This window comes from Dreissena polymorpha, chromosome 3, assembly GCF_020536995.1.
Source record: "Dreissena polymorpha isolate Duluth1 chromosome 3, UMN_Dpol_1.0, whole genome shotgun sequence".
NCBI lineage: Eukaryota > Metazoa > Mollusca > Bivalvia > Myida > Dreissenidae > Dreissena > Dreissena polymorpha.
In genome coordinates, this window is record NC_068357.1 from 19,607,703 (window position 1) to 19,626,613 (window position 18,911).

Sequence of the window (18,911 nt, forward strand, 5' to 3'; positions counted from 1 at the left end):
AATTGGTATTTAGTCTAATCAACAAATCAAAAGATAATCTGCCATGAAACAAGCTTTTTGAACAATTGCTATGCTGATGGAATTGAACAGTACACAATTTAAGGATCATTTGCTTAAAGTTTGAAACAGTTCTAAAAAAACCTAGCTATTTCCTAAATGCCATAAGACACTGACTCCTGTGCCTTGAACTGATTTGACAATAAATAAATAAAAAATAAACAAGAGGGCCTGAAAGGCCCAAAGTCGCTCACCTGAGATAACAAGATATTATTGGGACAAATCTTTTGACCAAGTTTCCTGAAGATCAGAAAATAAATGTGGCCTCTAGAGTGTTAACAAGATTTTACTAGAGCCATATAAGGAAAAATGCCCCGCCCCTTGGAAGCCATGTTTTTCAAGCAAACATAATTATTTTCAAACTCATCCAAGATATCATTGAGATCAATCTTCTGACCAAATTTCATGAAGGTGGCCATGTTTTTAAAGCAACCAAAACCATTTTCAAACTCATCCAATATATCATTGGGACAAATCTTCTGACCAAGTTTCATGATGATCGGAAAATAAATGTGACCTCGAGAGTGTTAACAAGGTTTTACTATAGCCATATAAGGAAAAATGCCCCACCCCCTGGCGGCCATGTTTTTCAACCAACCGGCATCATTTTCGAACTCATCCAAGATATCATTGAGACCAATCTTCTGACCAAATTTCATGAAGATTGGAAATAAATATGGCCCTTAGAGTTAACAAGGCAAATGTTGACGTCACACAACTGATGACGGACAACGCACGACGGACAAAAGGTTATCACAAAAGCTCACCATGAAGGTGAGCAAAAAAAGTTACCCTCGAAAGTCATGGATTTATATGTTGAAGTGACGACTGAATGTACTCTTGATGAAAACATTATGATATTTTACCCTATATACGAGTCTTGTTCTGAGAAGACTGGGCATAATGATTGTACGTGAAGTGTCGTCCCAGATTAGCCTGTGCAGTCTGCACAGGTTAATCAGGGACGACACTTTCCGCTTTTATGGTAGTTTTAATTTCAAGGAAGTCCCTCCTTACTGAAAATCAAGTTTGGGCGGAAAGTGTTATCCCTGATTAGCCTGGCTAACGAAACTTTATGCACATGCATTATGTCCAGTTTTCTCAAAACCCGACTCATTTATACACATAAACATGGCTGTGTCTGGAGAAATTGATTTTTTATTTTCTTTGGTTAATTTTCACATCTCATCACATAATATGAGCCTCTTTAAGGGAAAACAGGGTTAAATTCTTGTGCATAAAGTGCCATTCAAGATAAGCCTGTGAAGTACACACAGGCTCCCAGGGACAACACTTTCCGCCTAAACTGTATTTTAGCTAAGAAGAGACTAACTTTAGAAGAAACTAGAGCTTTGTCACAGACGTGACGTATACCCCCACATGCCGCATTGACACAGACTATTTTGCATGCTGTCTTCACAAAACAAGAGAATCTAATTTATGGAAATTTTTAAGAAATATTATGCCATTATCATTTATGGCCATTTTGACCTTTGAACTCTTGAATTCTTTCGCATGAAACGCTGTCCAATGACTGTGAACAAAATTAATGAACAGAGTCATTTTATAATATCACAATGAATGACATAGTTATGGTCCGGACAAGCTCATTTATGGCCATTTTTCACTTTTGAACTCCAAGTGTGACCTTGACCTTTGAGATATTGACGTTATTCTTTCGCATGACACATTGTCCAATGATTGTGAACAAATGTACCAAGTAATTTTTAAATCTCACAATGAATGACATAGTTATGGCCCGGCCAAGCTCATTTATGGCCACTTTTGACCTTTGAACTTTAAGTGTGACCTTGGCCTTGGAGATATAGACGTAATTCTTTTGCGTGACAAACCATCCAATGATGGTGAACAAATGTGCCTAATGATTTTAAAATCTCACAATGAATGACATAGTTATGGCCCAGACAAGCTCATTTATGGCCATTTTTTACCTTTGAACTCAAAGTGTGACCTTGACCTTGGAGATATCTACGTAATTCTTTCGCGCGACACACCGTCCAATGATGGTGAACAAAACTGCCAAATGATTTAAAATTCTCACAATGAATGACATAGTTATGGCCCGGCCAAGCTCATTTATGGCCATTTTCGACCTTTGAACTCAAAAAGTGACCTTGACCTTGGAGATATCGAAGTAATTCTTTTGAGCAACACGCTGTCCAATGATGGTGAACAAATTCGCCAAATGATTTAAAATTTCAAAATAAATGATAAAGTTATGGCCCGGACAAGCATTTGACCTTTGTACTCCAAGTGTGACCTTGACCTTGGAGATATTGACGTACTTTTTTCACACGACACACCGTCCCATGATGGTGAACAAATGTACCAAGTTATTTTAAAATCTAACGATAAATGACATAGTTATGGTCCGAAGAAACTTTCAGTTTAAAACACACTAAGTGACCCTGTGACCTAGTTTTTGACCCGGCATGACCCATATTCAAACTTGACCTATACATCATCTAGATACAACTTGTGACCATGTTTGTTCAAGATCGGATGAAATTTCGGGACAGACCGACAGACCGACCGACAAAGTGACTCCTATATAGCCCCCATTACCAATGGTAATGGGGGTATAATTACCAATGGTAATGGGGGTATAAATACTATAAAAGCAGAAAGTGTCGTCACAAATAACCCTTGTCGGACTTTGCAAAGCATTAAGCTCTGTTTTCCCACAGTGCTGCTAAAATGGTTTTAACTAGAGAAAAAAATCCTTTACTTTCGTCTTCTAATGTTCACATCATCACATAGTATAAAAGTTACACTTAAGCACCAATACCATGCTTCACACTTTGTTAAAATTGGGCCTAACTTCAATTGTAAGTGGATTTATCTGGCACTACAAGTCTTTTTAGAGAGCACCAAAAGCTTGGTATATTGGTACACCTCTGGATGCTGATGCCGTTTATTGCAAGTGTCCCCCTGGGTTTCTCTAGACTCTGAAACTCTTCTGCCCCTCTGTATGTCATTAAATTCTCCTTCAGACGATTTCGTTCATCTCGAAACTCCTGTTGAATGCTCTGGCGCTGATTTCTAACTTGTTCTGGACTTTTCTGCTTGTAGTAGTCCAGGTATGTCCTAAGTCTGTCGCCAGTCGTCGCTGGGTAGTGAGTGGTGTGATCAGATTGGGATGTGGTTTTGATTTTATTGATCTTCCTCTGACGTTCTTTTCCTTGTATACAAGGGCGTCACATTAAGATATGAGTAATGAGTAAACACTTGTAAAACCAGACATGACTTAAACAAGATCTTTAATGAGGCCATAGTAGCTCAAATAAATTATGATACTGAGAATGTTATGTATTGTGTCCCCTTTTGGTAAAATTGAATCTGTTTCATTTATTGAAAGTAACAGTGTCATGCGTACAATAAGTGTATTACTTAAAGATGTTTGTTATATATCTCATAAACAGACTTGAAATTAGGGTTTTAAAACACTTATGTAACAATTTCTTAATCTTGATTGATGACATAAGAATTTTTTTCTTTAAGCTTGAATACTGACTAATGAAAGCAGTCATTACTAATCAGGCATGGGGTTTCATTTTAGATAAAATACAATGATAGTCATGCAATCTTTATTAATTGGGACAAGGTTTGATGCACAGGCAAGTATTTCCGGTTAACACCTCAAATGTGATCTATGCGTTGTCAATTAATATGCAATTAATAAGCTTCCAACAATACGTAGCAATGCAGGTAGCATTTAGAAGGTCAAGGTCATTCTTCAAGCATGCACAGCATGACCAACATAAGACAAGCATTCATGGATGCATATATTTCACTTTGAAATAGCTGTGCTCTGGGAAAACTGGGCTAAATGCATGTGGGTAAAGTGATGGATCAGCCTGGACTGGAGTTTTGTTCAGAAGACACTTTCTTTAGACGAACAAGTCCATAACATCAGCAAGTGTCCTCCCTGATCAGCTCTGGAACCACACTGTATCCGCATCTATTAAAGCCTGTTTTACCACAGCAAGGCTCAATGCAAATTAAGCATGTTAAACATAATTCACACATGTAGAGTTCATCGCCAGGCCATAGAAGATTTAACCATAGACTTGAAATTAGGCATGTCCAGCATAAATTAGAAAATTACTTTTTGTTCCCCTGCCAGATCCTAAATCATATTACGTTGCCATCTGCTTTAAATCCAGCAAGACACAGATGCCTTCCTCTTCATCTTTAACCAGTTTGCAAACTTCTCTGGTGTTGTTCCAGCTTAACAAACCATGAATTGAACAACAGATGAGGTTTAGAAGAGATTTTATTTAATAAGCATGCTTCATTTCACACAGACCACCCTTGAAGATATCAAACAAATGCTTCTGACAAGATGGGTACTTGTTGATGAATACCAATTGACTAGACAGAAAATACACAAGACTTGTAAACAATTCAATAAATACATATCACCAATTGACTAGATATAAAATACACAACCCTTGTACACACTTTTCAACCCAGACATATTTCAGAAAAATTCAATATGACGGTATTCAGTAAAATGGTAAAATTATTGTTACAAAATTTTCATAGATCAAACTTTACAACTACTCAATTGTATACTTTAAAGTTACATTGAATGTTTATGAAGGATGAGAAAAATAAAATGCATCCTCTAGCAGATTTATTATAAACTTATAATGTTCACCATATGATAACTATGTTTTCTGTATGTGTCACTTAAATAGATGTAGAAAAAACAACAAGAAAAGATCCATCCAAAGGAAATCTGTATATTGATTTCATAAAAAACAATAATAATAATAATAATAGTTAAATATTCAAGTGATCATTTTTATATTATTTCATAATCATACATGTTTAATTCAGAATGACTGCCGACAACAATAAAGTGATGCCGATAAGCAACACAATGAAAAAAAGAGATTTACAATGACAATACCCAATACCTGAAAATGAAATGAACGCTATTACAGGAGAAACTGTGCTGATCTTTTTATAAATTGTATGACAGTCCTGTGTTAAGCTGGATTCTGGAAGGACAGCCATTTGTTGATCAACTGAAGAATGCTCTCCCATGACACGGACACAGGCTTAGTCGAATCCACAGGTGTTACTACAACATGCAACAAACATGCTGCATCATAAACTCACTAATTGCTATAGACATTATGGCAAATTTGCATCCCTGATTGGGCAAACAATTGAGATTAACAGCTTTAACCTAAACATTGCTTAACACATGGTAAACATTAGTGAAACATTGCACAAGAAAGTTAATGCAAGGAATAAATTACACAAACTTCATTTACTTACTTCTACAATGTACAGTGACACATACGACTTTACTCTATAGCGCAAATGTTCAGAGTGTAAATCTGTTAATATCTGTAAACATTCCTTTATCAGATATTATTTGTATTATTATTAAATATTTTAATATCAACACAATTTTACAAGAGCATAGTTTTTTAATATAAAAAGGAAAAGTGAGCACGTATTATCGCTTACCTAAACCAATTAGATAAAGGAATGGTAAAAGTTAACCTGTCTGTTTGTTCAAACAAACATAGAGATAATATGTTGTCTAACAAAGCAAAATAAGCATTCATTTGTAAGAAAAAAATCTCGTTGCTAAGTAAGTGTCTAAGAGGGCTAAAATGACACAATGGTAAGAAATGAAGTCTGTCACACTCTTCTGAGAGAACCTTCTACATACTGGGTGAGATTTTTGACAAACTTTAACAGAATAATTATCTACTAGTACTGCAGCATATATTGTCAAGGGTTCGCATTGTGTAACTTATAAGGAATTATTGCATATTGTAAACAAGAGGGCCTTAAAGGCCCAAAGTCGCTCACCTGATATAACAAGATATTATTGGGACAAATCTTCTGACCAAGTTTCATGAAGATCGGAAAATAAATGTGGCCTCTAGAGTGTTAACAATTAAGGTTTTACTATTACCATATAAGGAAAACTGCCCCGCCCCCTGGCAGCCATGTTTTTCAACCAACCGGCATCATTTTTGAACTCATCCAAGATATTATCGAGACAAATCTTCTGACCAAGTTTCATGAAGATCGGAAAATAAATGTGGCCTCTAGAGTGTTAACAAGGTTTTACTATAGCCATATAAGGAAAAATGCCCTGCCCCCTGGTGGCCATGTTTTTCAACCAACCGCCATCATGCTCAAACTCATCCAAGATATTATCAGGATGAATCTTCTGACCCAAGTTTCATGAAGATTGGACAATAAATGTGGCCTCTAGAGTGTTAACAAGATTTTACTATAGCCATATAAGGAAAAATGCCCCGCCCCCTGGAGGCCATGTTTTTCAAGCAAAGGTTACGATTTTCAAACTCATTCAAGATATCATTGGGACAAATCTTCTGACCAAGTTTCATGAAGATCGGAAAATAAATGTGGCCTCTAGAGTGTAAACAAGGTTTTACCATAGCCATATAAGGAAAAATGCCCCTTGGCAGCCATGTTTTTCAAGCAAACGTAACCACTTTCGAACTCATCCAAGATATCATTGAGACCAATCTTCTGACCAAGTTTCATGAAGATCGGAAAATAAATGTGGCCTCTAGAGTGTTAACAAGGTTTTACTATAGCCATATAAGGAAAAATGCCCCGCCCCCTGGCGGCCATGTTTTTCAACCAACCAGCATAATTTTCGAACTCATCCAAGATATTATTGGAATGAATCATTGAGACCAATCCTTTGACCAAATTTCATGAAGATCGGACAATAAATGTGGCCTCTGGAGTGTTCACAAGGCAAACGATGACGGCGCAAGATGAACAGCACACGACGCATGACGGACAAAAGGCGATCACAGAAGTTCACCATGAGCACGTTGTGCTCAGGCGAGCTAAAAAAAATAATATAAAAGCTTCTGTGCGCAGCTCCTACAACATTTTTACATAATAATTATCTCAAAGTGCGTCAATGCATATTGTCAGGGTTTTATGATTCCATCTGCTTTAAAGGAGTTATTGCCCTTCGTTTAAAAATTACACATAACAGCTTTTGAGAAAGAATTGAACATTTTGCAAGTCATTTTCGTTACACTTCTACAGAATACTTGTTTAGGTGACCTATTGTGATAGAGTATGAAGTGTGTCAACAATATAGGTGAGCTATTGTGATCGAGTATGAAGCGTTTACAATTTAGGTGAACTATTGTGATTTAGTACGAGTGTTGACAATTTTTGTCTCGTTATCACTCTTAAATGCACATTTCCATCCAATCTAAATGAAACTTGGTAGGAATGTTTATCAGAACAATATCTAGGTTGTTTTGAATCTAGGTCATGTGCACCCAACAACTAGGTCACAAGGTCAAATCTTTGATAAACATTTAACCAATCAATAAGGCCACATGTGTGCCTCAATCTGTAAGAAATTTGGTCAGAATGTTTGTCTTCACCAAACTTAGGCCAAGTTCTAATCCGAGTCACTACGTCATCAGATTAAAGCTTTAAAAAAAATCTTTCCAATCTAGGGTCAAAAATCATAACTTGAGCTTGATGAAAACTTGGTCATAATGTTAATCTTGAAAATATCTAGGCCAAGTTTGAAGTTGGGTCAGATGCGTCTAAACACTAGGTCACCAGGACCAACCTTTAGAGCTCTAGGGCTTCATTTATGACTCAGTGTTGATGAAATATTGGTCAGAATGTTTATCTTGACAACATTAAAGCCATGTATGAATCTGGATCAAGTGTGGTCGAAAACTAGCTCACCTGGTCCAGTCTTCAGCAGTAAGTGTCCATGAACAAGGTGGAGCGTGTAAGAGCCATCACTGCCCTCTTATTTACGTATTAAAGATTTTGTACCCTTTTGACAATATTCACTTGCAAGGGAAACATTGTATTAACATCTTTTTGTTTTAAAAACAATTGATAAAATACCTGTACAAAGCCCAAGAAGCCATCAACTGCCATTCAACCCAGTTTGTCCAGCAAGGAAATCCCTTTCACCTGCAACCTCTATTTTAACAAGCATAGCCACATTCACCACTAGAATAAAATGCCGTAAGCAAATTCACCATATTATTGGTCCACAAACCAAAACAAGGCATATATGCATTATGTAAGCTCATCTTAGAATCATATATATATACATTTTCTTCCACTCAGAAAATGCAAGAATCATATATATATACATTTTCTTCCACTCAGAAAATGCAATGTCCCCAGAATTTACTTGGCCAATCACAGTATCTATATGTTTAATTTTACCACTTTTGCAGAATCTCCCTGTATATAAAAATTCGAGGAAATATACATTTGAGCTAAGCTCTGGGAAAACTTGGCTATATGCATATGCAAGCTAATCCAGGACGACACTTAATGTCTATACTTGATTTTAGGACATACAATAAGCCCTGTTTTTCCACAGCAAGGTTCAAATGTTTAAATGTTCCACTTGTGCAGAATCTCCTTACCTCAAATCAAGGAAAATACATGTACAATCCTTAGATGTTGCTACTGGGATATAAATCAGCTACAATCTGACAAATTTACAACATGGTTTATTTAAAAAAAATCTTCTTGAACTGTAACAAATACAAATATGTATGTATATATTGCATATACACAGTTTATGACAAATATAAAGATTTAATTGTTTAAAAATGTAATACTGTGTCATATCATGAATGTGTGAATCTAATAAATCAAAGGCATAATTACATCATTAACTTGAACACAGCAGTGGTTAAAAAAAGACACAGATATGCCAACATTATTCCTCTAAATGTAACAAAACCTTTTAGATACATACAATTATAAACCATTTACGCAAGCTACTTTACCAGTTATGCAATTACTTGCAAGTCTTCGTATCTCTTTTTTTATGAACAATAATTTCTTACATTTCCTAACAAAAATCACCCGAGTGCTGACATATATGTTTTAATAAGATCCACATTCTGGGAAAACAGGGCTTAATGCATGTGAGTAAAGTGTACTCCCAGATATTCCTGTCAGCACAGGCTTACCTGGGACGACACTTTTCGCCTAGACTGGAAATGTTGCTTAAAAGTGTCTTTATTTAAATGAAAAATACCATAAAAGCGGAAAGTGCAGCCCTTGATTAGATATGCAGACTGTGGATACTCATCTGGGTGGACACTCAATGCAATGCATTAACCCTGGTTTTCCCTGAATGAGGCCTATTAAATTTCATCAAAATAGTTATAAAAAAGCACAACAATCAATAAGATGTACCAAGGTTTGAATATATAATATATGTACACCCTTATCCATTCCTAAAAGTGGAAGTAGATAACTAGCATTCACTTGATTGCACCACTATCAGGTCATATGGGAACTTAAATGCTATATTATTCCACAGTTACAACAAAAATGGTCCCTCTTAAGTTACAAATCTTCCCAAAGCTCACTTACAGGTTGTCTATTTTATATTGTATACTGTAAAACCATCATTATTCGAGGGACATGAATATTTCATTGATTTCTTGGGTTTATTGATCCACAAATTTAAAACAAACACATCTGAAAATCACCCACCCAAATTCTTATTTCCTTTCCAAATTCAGAAATTCAAGAATTTGTGTGTCAATGGAAGTCATTTTTTTCAAACCTAAGAAATTCATGCTGCCAAATATACATGACTTTACAGTATTTTACAATTATGTTCAAAAGAAATGGAAGTTGTGTGGCTATACAAGCATTACAATGGAACCCATGACATATTAACAAATAATATTGCCATGCAAGGGAAAAAGGCCTTATTACCATATACAGAAAACTAAAAATGTCTTTCCAAAGCATATGCATTAACATATTGTTATAATTAAGTTATATTTAATAATAAATAGCCTTACACAAAACAATGTAAAATATGTCTGCAATTGTTGGTACAATACAAATAAAGTAAAATATTATAAGTTGTAATTGTAAACAAACAAAATAAAACAAACAAAGTGTTGCTGAGTATATAAATGGTGGGAAATTACACCAAAAAATCTTTCATAAGATATATAAAAGGAAAACCTGATTAACATATCGTCCGAAGACGTCCACCTTTTCTACGTTTTTTACATTTTCGATTCTTTCGTTTAGCTGAAGATATATATTAAATGTGCATATACAAAATCCTGCTGATCACATATTTATTTAAAACTTCTACAATTTGTTAATATAGAGTCTTTAATTAATAATTGTTTCCAAAATGTTCATTCCTGCTTATTATATATTAGATTCTAAGAGGTAGGTATTTGCTTTCAAGAGTTAAAATAAACGTCATAAGGTATGCAATTCTGGGCAGCAGAAAACATACTCATAAACACTCTAGGTTGCTTTATAATTTTAAAATGACATGTATAAGAAATCAAACATTTCATTATTATAAGATTTTGTTACACCATTATTAGCATTTTACCATCATTCATGCCTATTAACACTATTAAATATTAACACTTTCCTTCTCAGAATCAAAATGCAAATGGCTTTATACAACAGTCTGTTAGGTTTTATACTCATCAGTATCTAAGAGTTGATAATAAAGGCTTTAAAACTCAAATCTTGTAAAAACAAAGTTCTTCAATTTATTTTTATTTTCTACATGTATTTGAAACAGGGGGGGTTAATAATCAATTTTAATCACTATATGGCACCATGCATCTTATGCATTAGCATGCTGTGTACCAGTGCATTCCTTATTAACTACAGTTAATAATACACACATTAATTTGAGTTGCGCCCTGGAAAAACTGGGGTTACTGCATGCAAGTAAAGTATTGTCCAGAATGGACCTGTGCATTCCGCACAGGCTTACCAGGGAAAACACTTTCCGCTTTCATGGTATTTTTTGTTTAAAGGAAGTCTCTTCTTAGCACAAATCCAGTTTACCGGTAGTCGTAAAGTGTCGTCCATTTACAAGACTTGACAAGCATGCGTTAAGCCCCATTTTTTCAGAGCAAGGTTCATATTAAGCTGAAGATTCGTTTAAAACTGTCCCTGCATATTCTTTATCCACATTATACACTCAACATTTTGTCAAGTCGATGACATCACATGGTACATGCCTCAGACTCAGGAAGTGTATCCGTAAAAGCAATTATCTTAATCCTTTATAATTTTAATATTTCCGTTAAATGGATTTTTCAAGATAATTTCATTGCAAATATTATCATCTTTTACATTAAGTAAGAAGAAAAAGCGCTTCGTTTGTGAAACTCAATGCCCCCTACAACCCTTTGAAGCCGCACAGCAGCTATTTTAGAGAACAAGGCTTAGCCCAAAATCAATGGACCATTATGAATTTCACACTTTATCTTTAGGTCATATATTTAGATTCCCTTATCAAATATCAGCTTATTATCTGAAAGGGTTGTGTATAAAAAATCCAGAAAACAGTTATTATAGAGAAAATTTCTATATCCTTTTTTGTCTCCAATCTCCATTCCTTTTACTTTCTATTTATAGAAGCTCCACCCTTGAATGATATCCCTTTAAAAAATAGTACTTCTCTTGTAAAAACAAGAATATCAGTGAAACTGATGGATGCTCCCCGATGATGCGCTTTGTCAATGTAATAAACACCTAAAAATATCTATTATTAGCCTCGGTGACCTTGACCCAGTGACCTCAAACCTCATCAAAAGGTAGAGGTCCATGCAAGGTACCTACATGCCGAATATGAAAGCGATTGGTAAAGTACTGAAGGCGCTATGAGAAACGGTAGCAAAAGTGTAACAGAAGGAAGTCTATTATTAGCCTCGGTGACCTTGACCTTGACCCCAGTGACCTCAAACCTCATTAAAAGGTAGAGGTCCATGCAAGGTACCTACATGCCAAATATGAAAGCGATTGGTTAAGTATTGAAGGCGCTATGAGAAACGGTAGCAAAAGTGTGACAGAAGGAAGTCTATTATTAGCCTTGGTGACCTTGACCCCAGTGGCCTCAAACCTCATCAAACGGTAGAGGTCCATGCAAGGTACCGACATGCCAAATATGAAAGCGATTGGTAAAATATTGAAGGCGCTATGAGAAACGGTAGCAAAAGTGTGACGGAAGGAAGTCTATTATTAGCATCGATGACCTTGACCTTGACCCCAGTGGCCTCAAACCTCATCAAAAGGTAGAGGTCCATGCAAGGTACCTACATGCCAAATATGAAAGTGATTGGTTAAGTATTCAAGGCGCTATGCGAAACGGTAGCAAAAGTGTGACGGAAGTAAGGAAGTAAGGAAGGACAAACTGGCAACTATATGCTCCGCCAAAATTTATTTCGGGGAGCATAAAAACAAGAGCTGTCACCATAGGATGACTTATGCCCCCTATAAACGCTTGATAGAAGTTATGAGCTTTGTTCAAAACCTAAACGCAGATTTTGAAACCTAAACACGGACCCTTCAGTTCAAGTTCACAGGGGTCAACATTTGTGTGCGTATGGAAAGGCCTTGTTCATATACACATGCATACCAATTATGAAGGTTATATCTCAAGGGACATAGAAGTTATGAGCATTTTTCGAAACCTAAACACAGATTTAGAAACCTAAACGCGGACCCCAAGTTCAACGTCAAGGTCACAGGAGTCAAAATTTTTGTGCGTATGAAAAGGCCTTGTCCCTATACACATGCATACTAAATATGAAGGTTACATCTCAAGGGACATAGAAGTTATGAGCATTTTTCGAAACCTAAACTCAAAGTGTGACGGAAAGACGGACAGAGGGACGGACAGACGGATGGACAGTCAGATCACTATATGCCCTCCTACTGGGGGGCATAAAAAGACACTTTAGCTGCCAAATAAAAAAATTCTCCCTTTAAAGCTTACTGCTTCCCTTGGCAAAAATTTGATCAGTCCAAGACCTGTTTCTTTAAAATCAACAGTATTGAAAGAATTTCACAATTCATCAGTATGTCATGTAGGTAGACCCACATACCACAAAGCAGCTCTATATCTGAAAGGGTTGCATATAAAACCTCCAGAAAACTGAATGCCGATAGGACAGACGGAAGGACAGTCCGACTGCTATATGCCAACCTATCCGGGGCAAAAAAAGTGAAAATAGTCACCAGTTTGACATAATGATAAAAATTAGTTGACCCCTGGGTGGTAAAAAGTAATGCAAATCACTCAATTGTGGGAATATATTTATAACATTGGTGTTCTTAAACTCTCTAAACACTCTGGACTAATAAAAAAAACAATAAAAAAAATATTTTCATATATCTTATGAAATATTTACAATAATTTTATCAGAACTTCAAAAAGGCTGCTCTCTGAACTGAAATATTTAACAAAGGGTGCAAAAACATCATGCCAAACAGTCAAGTCATTCAGTGTACAGTAATTCAAACAAGAAATGTGTTTGTCAGAAACACTATGTCCCCTTCTGCGCCGCTTTAAAGATATATATTTGACCTTTGACCTTGAAGGATGACCTTGACCTTTCACCACTCAAAATGTGCAGCTCCATGAGATACACATGCATGCGAAACATCAAGTTGCTATCTTCAATATTGCAAAAGTTATTGCAAATGTTAAAGTTTGACGCAAACAAACAAACAAACAAACCAACAGACAGGGCAAAAACAATATGTACCCCACTATAGTGGTGGGGGACATAAAAAATACTAATAAATCACTAACACTTATTAATACTAACACTTAAAACATTTAACGACACAGTGCATGAACAGCGTCAAAGTCCTACACCATGTGCTAAACATGCATCTCATAAATATGTGCACAGAAGTACACAAGCCAGAAACATACCTAGGGGACTCTGAGTCGACACTGGGGCTGAGGCTACAGGCTTATTTATGAGCGGAATATTAGCTGTGGGAGGCTGTGTGGGTAGTGGTGATAGGGGGTCTGTTGGTGGGGGTGTTGGAAATTGGGTTGGGCTGGCTGCCTTAGAACTTGCTGGTGGCAGCGTCTGCTGATGTTGGTATGGAATGCAGTCAATGGGGTTACCTCGTCTGTAAACATAACATGACTTATGAGGAAGTTTGTTAGTGCTCAAATCTTATATTAAATGCAAGTATTAGAGCTACCTGTACTTAAACAGGCGATAGAAGGCATATTGAGTTCAACCTTCAGAACATGCCTTGCTCTGGCAAAAAAAGTTAAATGCTTGTGCCTAGTGTCACAGGCTAATCAGGGACGACACTTTACTCTTGTATGGAATTTTTCGTGTAACGGAAGTCTCTTTTCAATGAGACGCATTCTGAGAAAACAGGGCTTAATGTATGTGCGTTAGGTGTCATCCCAGATTAGCCTGTGCAGTCCGCACAGGCTAATCAGGGACTACACTTTCCGCTTTTATGGTATTTTTCATTTAAAGGAAGTCTCTTCTACACGAAAATCCAGTTAATGCGGAAAGTGTCATCCCTGATTAGCCTGTGTGGACTGCTCAGGCTAATCTGGGACCTCACTTTACGCACATGCATTTAACCCAGTTTTCTCAGAACGCGACTCAAATGAAAATCCTGTCTAGGCAGAAATGCATTAAACCACTTTTTCCAATAGCAAGCTCAAATTTTTAAGTGATTTTTCAGCAGTAAAAGTATAATGACATTCAAACATAAAATAAACCTTACCTTAAATGATGAAAGTATTCAAAGCATTAAGCTTACTAAGAAAATAATGGAACATGACCATACAATTGATTTCTTGTATAAAAAAAAAGTTGACATACCGATGGGGGTCCACAATTCTGTACACAGTACCGGATGCCTTAGTGGCACTGGCGAAACTTGTGGACAACATGTACATCTCTCCTGTGTAATAATGCATAGCAGATTATAGAAGTCTTACAACAAAATCTGACACTATTGTTTAAAATCACAGTATATACACTCAAGGAATTCATGTACTTTAAGATAAACAGAAACAAGAGATAAGTTTGTCAGAAACACAATGCCCCCTATTACGCCGCTTTGAAGCCATAGATTTGACTTTTGACCTTGAAGGATGACTTTGACCTTGACCTTTCACCACTAAAAATATGCAGCTCTATGAGATACACATGCATGCCAAATATCAAGTTGCTCTCTTCAATATTCAAAAAGTTATGACCAAACTTTAACAAAGGTTAAAGTTTTAGGAAAGAAAAATACAATTATATTTGACCTTTGACCTTGAAGGATGACCTTGACCTTGACTTTTTTTTAGATTTGACCTGGTGACCTAGTTTGTAAATGCAAGACACCCAGATTCCAACTAAACTTAGTTTTGTTACGATAAAAATTCTCACCAAGTCTCACTGGGATTGAGTCATAAATGGAGCTACTAGAGTGGTAACAAGGTTTTTCTAGAATTGACCTTGGACCTATTTTATTCATGCTGGTGATCAAGATTCAAATACAACCATTTGCAAAAATGAACTTTCTGACCATTAGTTTGTAAATGCAAGAGACCCAGATTCCAACTTGGCCCAAGTTTTGTCAAGATAACAATAATAACAAAGTCTCACAAAGATTTAATAATAAATATGGCTTCTAGAGTGGTGCAAAGATTTTTCTTAGATTTGACCTAGTGACCTAGTTTTTTATGCATGTGACTCAGATTCAAACTCAAGTTTAAGACAAACTTTCTGACCAAGAGTCATCAAGATCGATTCATAAATAATTTTTCTTAAGAGTTAAAAGGTTGTTCTACTATTTAACCTGGTGACCTCAATTTTTGATACACGTGACCCAGATTAAAACTTTGTCTAGATTTAGTCAAGACATTCTTACCATATTTTATTAAGATTAGGTCATAAATGAGGCCTCTACAAAGATGTTTCATGTGACATAAGTTTTGGATGCAAGTGAACCATATTTAAACTTGGCCTAGACATTGTCCAAATAAACATGCTGACCAAGTTTCATCAAGAATAAGGCATAAATTAACCCTAGTGTAGTAACAAGGTTTTCTAATATTAGACCTGGTGACCTAGTTTTAAGGAAAAACATGAACCAGATTAGAACCAGACCAGACTAGATATTGTCCAGATCAATATTCTCGCCAAGTTTCATTAAGATTGGATGAAAAATGAGGCTTCTAGAGAAGTTACAAACTTAAAGTTGAGGATGCACACCACACATCAAATTACCCGCACAGCACATCAGATGACAACAACACTTACAAAAGATGATGACAAAAGCTCTTTGTTTATAAACTTCTCCGATAATATTTAAAAACACTGTGCACATACCGTCCTCATCCTCCCCAAATGAGATGATGCTCGTTGAGTAGTCGTTGACAAGGGGAGGTCTGCAGTAGTCTGCCCCACACATCTTTAACTCCTTGTTGTGCCAGGTGTTGTTGCCCGGGCGATGCAGCAGACGGAACAACCGACTGGTGAATAACGTGACAGATTTTTAATGCCATAATTAAATGATTGTTCTCCTCACATTTTAAAAGCTACTATAATAGTAATAGTTTTCTGTATGTCATAATACAATGATTTTTTTTCACATGGTAGGGGCTGATAAGATGTGCTCCCATTTGATAATCCCAATACACAGTCATATCCCCAAAATGACTTCATTATCTCCATCCCCCACAAAAAAATCTAAGGTATAAAAAAAGAAAACGCCCTTTTATCTTTAACTAATTTTAAACTCCATGGATTTAGTTTATTGTGTTTATTTGCCAAAAGTTGCTGAGATTGTCATAGCATTTTTTTATTTAAGCGGTGTTTAAAACATTCTGTTAAAAAAGGTTGATTTGTGTTTTTTTTACTTTTACTTAAATTTTACTTATGAATTGGTTAATTTGATTATCTGTATGTTGTTCTCAATTTGAAAAATGGTTTTCATATAACAATAAATGTGTTTGTTGTAAACCATATATTACTTGGTAAAACTTATATAGCACCATCAGGTAATTACTTGTTTTTCTTACAGTTCCATTATTTAAAAGAGCCATGTCCTTGGAATAATGAACTTGTGCATAAAGTGTCTGCCCAGTATTCCCTGTGCATGCGGCTCACAATGTCCTTACCCACTCATGAAATCTCCGTAGATGTAGAAGCCATTGAGGTTGGGGCTCTGACATCCCCTGTAGAAGTGTCCGCCTGTCACTGACTTACCCACACTATGCCCATAGTCATAGATTGGGGCGGTAAGGGTCTCATTGAGGAATGCTGAAAAACAAATTTGTCATGAAAAGAAGCAGTCCTTTGGGCAAATGAGCATGTGTGTACAGTGTCGTCCAAGGGATAACAAAATCTGCCATGAAAGGATTTCCGCAAAGAAAAGGCCTACTTTAAACAGAAAAATACCATTAGAGTGTAGTGTTGTCCCTGATAAACCTGTGCAGACTACACAAGCTAATTTGTCATGACACTTGACGCACAGGCATTAAATCGGTTTTCCCAGAGCTTGCTTAAAATACATGGGCTATGTGGCCGCCTAGCAACCAGGAGTTCATGGGTTCGATCCCCACTGTAGGAGCATTCTTTAAATCTTCCCCAAAGACACCAAATACTGGTCCTAGGCCCAGGGAACTGACTAGACAACATTTCAAATAAGCCTTAGGCTTTCTATGCAATCAAGCTAAAATAAATAACTTTAAACTAAATACATGGTCTAGACCGTTTTGAAGTGTCTTCAAGCATAAAATGGTAAGGTTTATAATAACATTATATATACAATAATTATTTCTCTTAAAATATTAAGCATGCTATGCTAACTCATTTCACTCTTGACCATTTCTTTATTTTAAGCCACACTTATGCTAAGATGGGTCCCAACTATATACTGTGAAAAGTTTACTTTACTAACTTTTAAGTTACTGCTGTATATTTACGCAGAAAAATGGTGCTATAAACAAAATCATTAACAAACGTGTGAAGTAAAAGAAGATATTTGGAATTCCTTAAATGAGCTTCAAACTTACAATTACATGCATTTTGTCAATATTAATACTGAGTGTTTTCTTTGTTCCTGCACTTATTTCCTGATCACAGAGTGGTTAAGACTGACACAATAAAAGTACTCTGTGAATGTAAACCATGAACAGGCAATCAATATCTGCAGGTCCAAGGCCCGTAAATATATGACAGCATTAAGAAAAAAAATACGGAACAGAATGCCCCATGTACAGACGGGGGCTTACAAAAAAACAACCTGAAACTAAGCAAATATTTATTTTGTTTCTTTGCACCTGATTTACACTTTTTGCAGTAGTCTGCATTGCCTTCCTTGATTTTCCAGCCGTAATTAGCACCCTTCTCAATAAGATTGACCTCTTCTCGATTACTCTGTCCCACATCACCACAGACTATTCGACCTTTGCCTTCACCTGAAATCATACGACATACCTCCACTAGTCACATTTATATTTTAAGTTGAGTTATGAACAGCAGATGAATACAGTTCAAGTTGTATTCCTTCTCAAGGATAAGGCCCAAACGTGTCTCATGCACACTGGCTATTTTTTTTTAAATATCATATGTCAAGTTTTGTTTTGTAATGTGGTAGTTATATTTACGAATTGAATTGTTTTATTGAAATGGATATGTTAAGGTTATTGAAGTGCACATGTCAAGGTTATTGAAATGCACATGTCAATGTTATTGAAATGCACATGTCAAGGTTATTGAAGTGCACATGTCAAGGTTATTGAAATGCACATGTCAAGGTTATTGAAATGCACATGTTAAGGTTATTGAAGTGCACATGTCAAGGTTATTGAAGTGCAAATGTCAAGGTGTTTTAAGTGCACATGTCAAGGTCATTGAAGTGCACATGTCAAGGTTATTGAAATGCACGTGTCAAGGTAATTGAAATGCCCATCTCAAGGTTATTAAAATGCACATGTCAAGGTTATTGAAATGCCCATGTCAAGGTTATTAAAATGCCCA

General features: G+C 36.1%; 1 protein-coding gene across 4 annotated transcripts in view; it reads right to left on the bottom strand.

The window, feature by feature from the left end:
- Positions 1-4,336: 4,336 nt before the first annotated feature.
- The window catches only part of LOC127873199 (HHIP-like protein 1), a 40,749-nt gene continuing 26,174 nt past the window's right edge, over positions 4,337-18,911 (bottom strand). The window contains exons 4-10 of one of the 4 annotated variants that reach the window (XM_052416954.1): positions 18,212-18,349; positions 17,048-17,189; positions 16,257-16,399; positions 14,754-14,835; positions 13,829-14,034; positions 10,090-10,158; positions 4,337-5,170 (exon numbers count right to left, since the gene is read on the bottom strand). In XM_052416954.1, the coding sequence (XP_052272914.1) occupies positions 10,094-10,158; positions 13,829-14,034; positions 14,754-14,835; positions 16,257-16,399; positions 17,048-17,189; positions 18,212-18,349 (776 nt within the window). In that variant the 3' untranslated portion in view covers positions 4,337-5,170; positions 10,090-10,093. Of the gene's footprint in view, positions 5,171-7,980; positions 8,059-8,586; positions 10,159-13,828; positions 14,035-14,753; positions 14,836-16,256; positions 16,400-17,047; positions 17,190-18,211; positions 18,350-18,911 lie in introns of those variants that run through there. The other 3 variants (XM_052416955.1, XM_052416952.1, XM_052416953.1) reach the window with 3 other exon arrangements.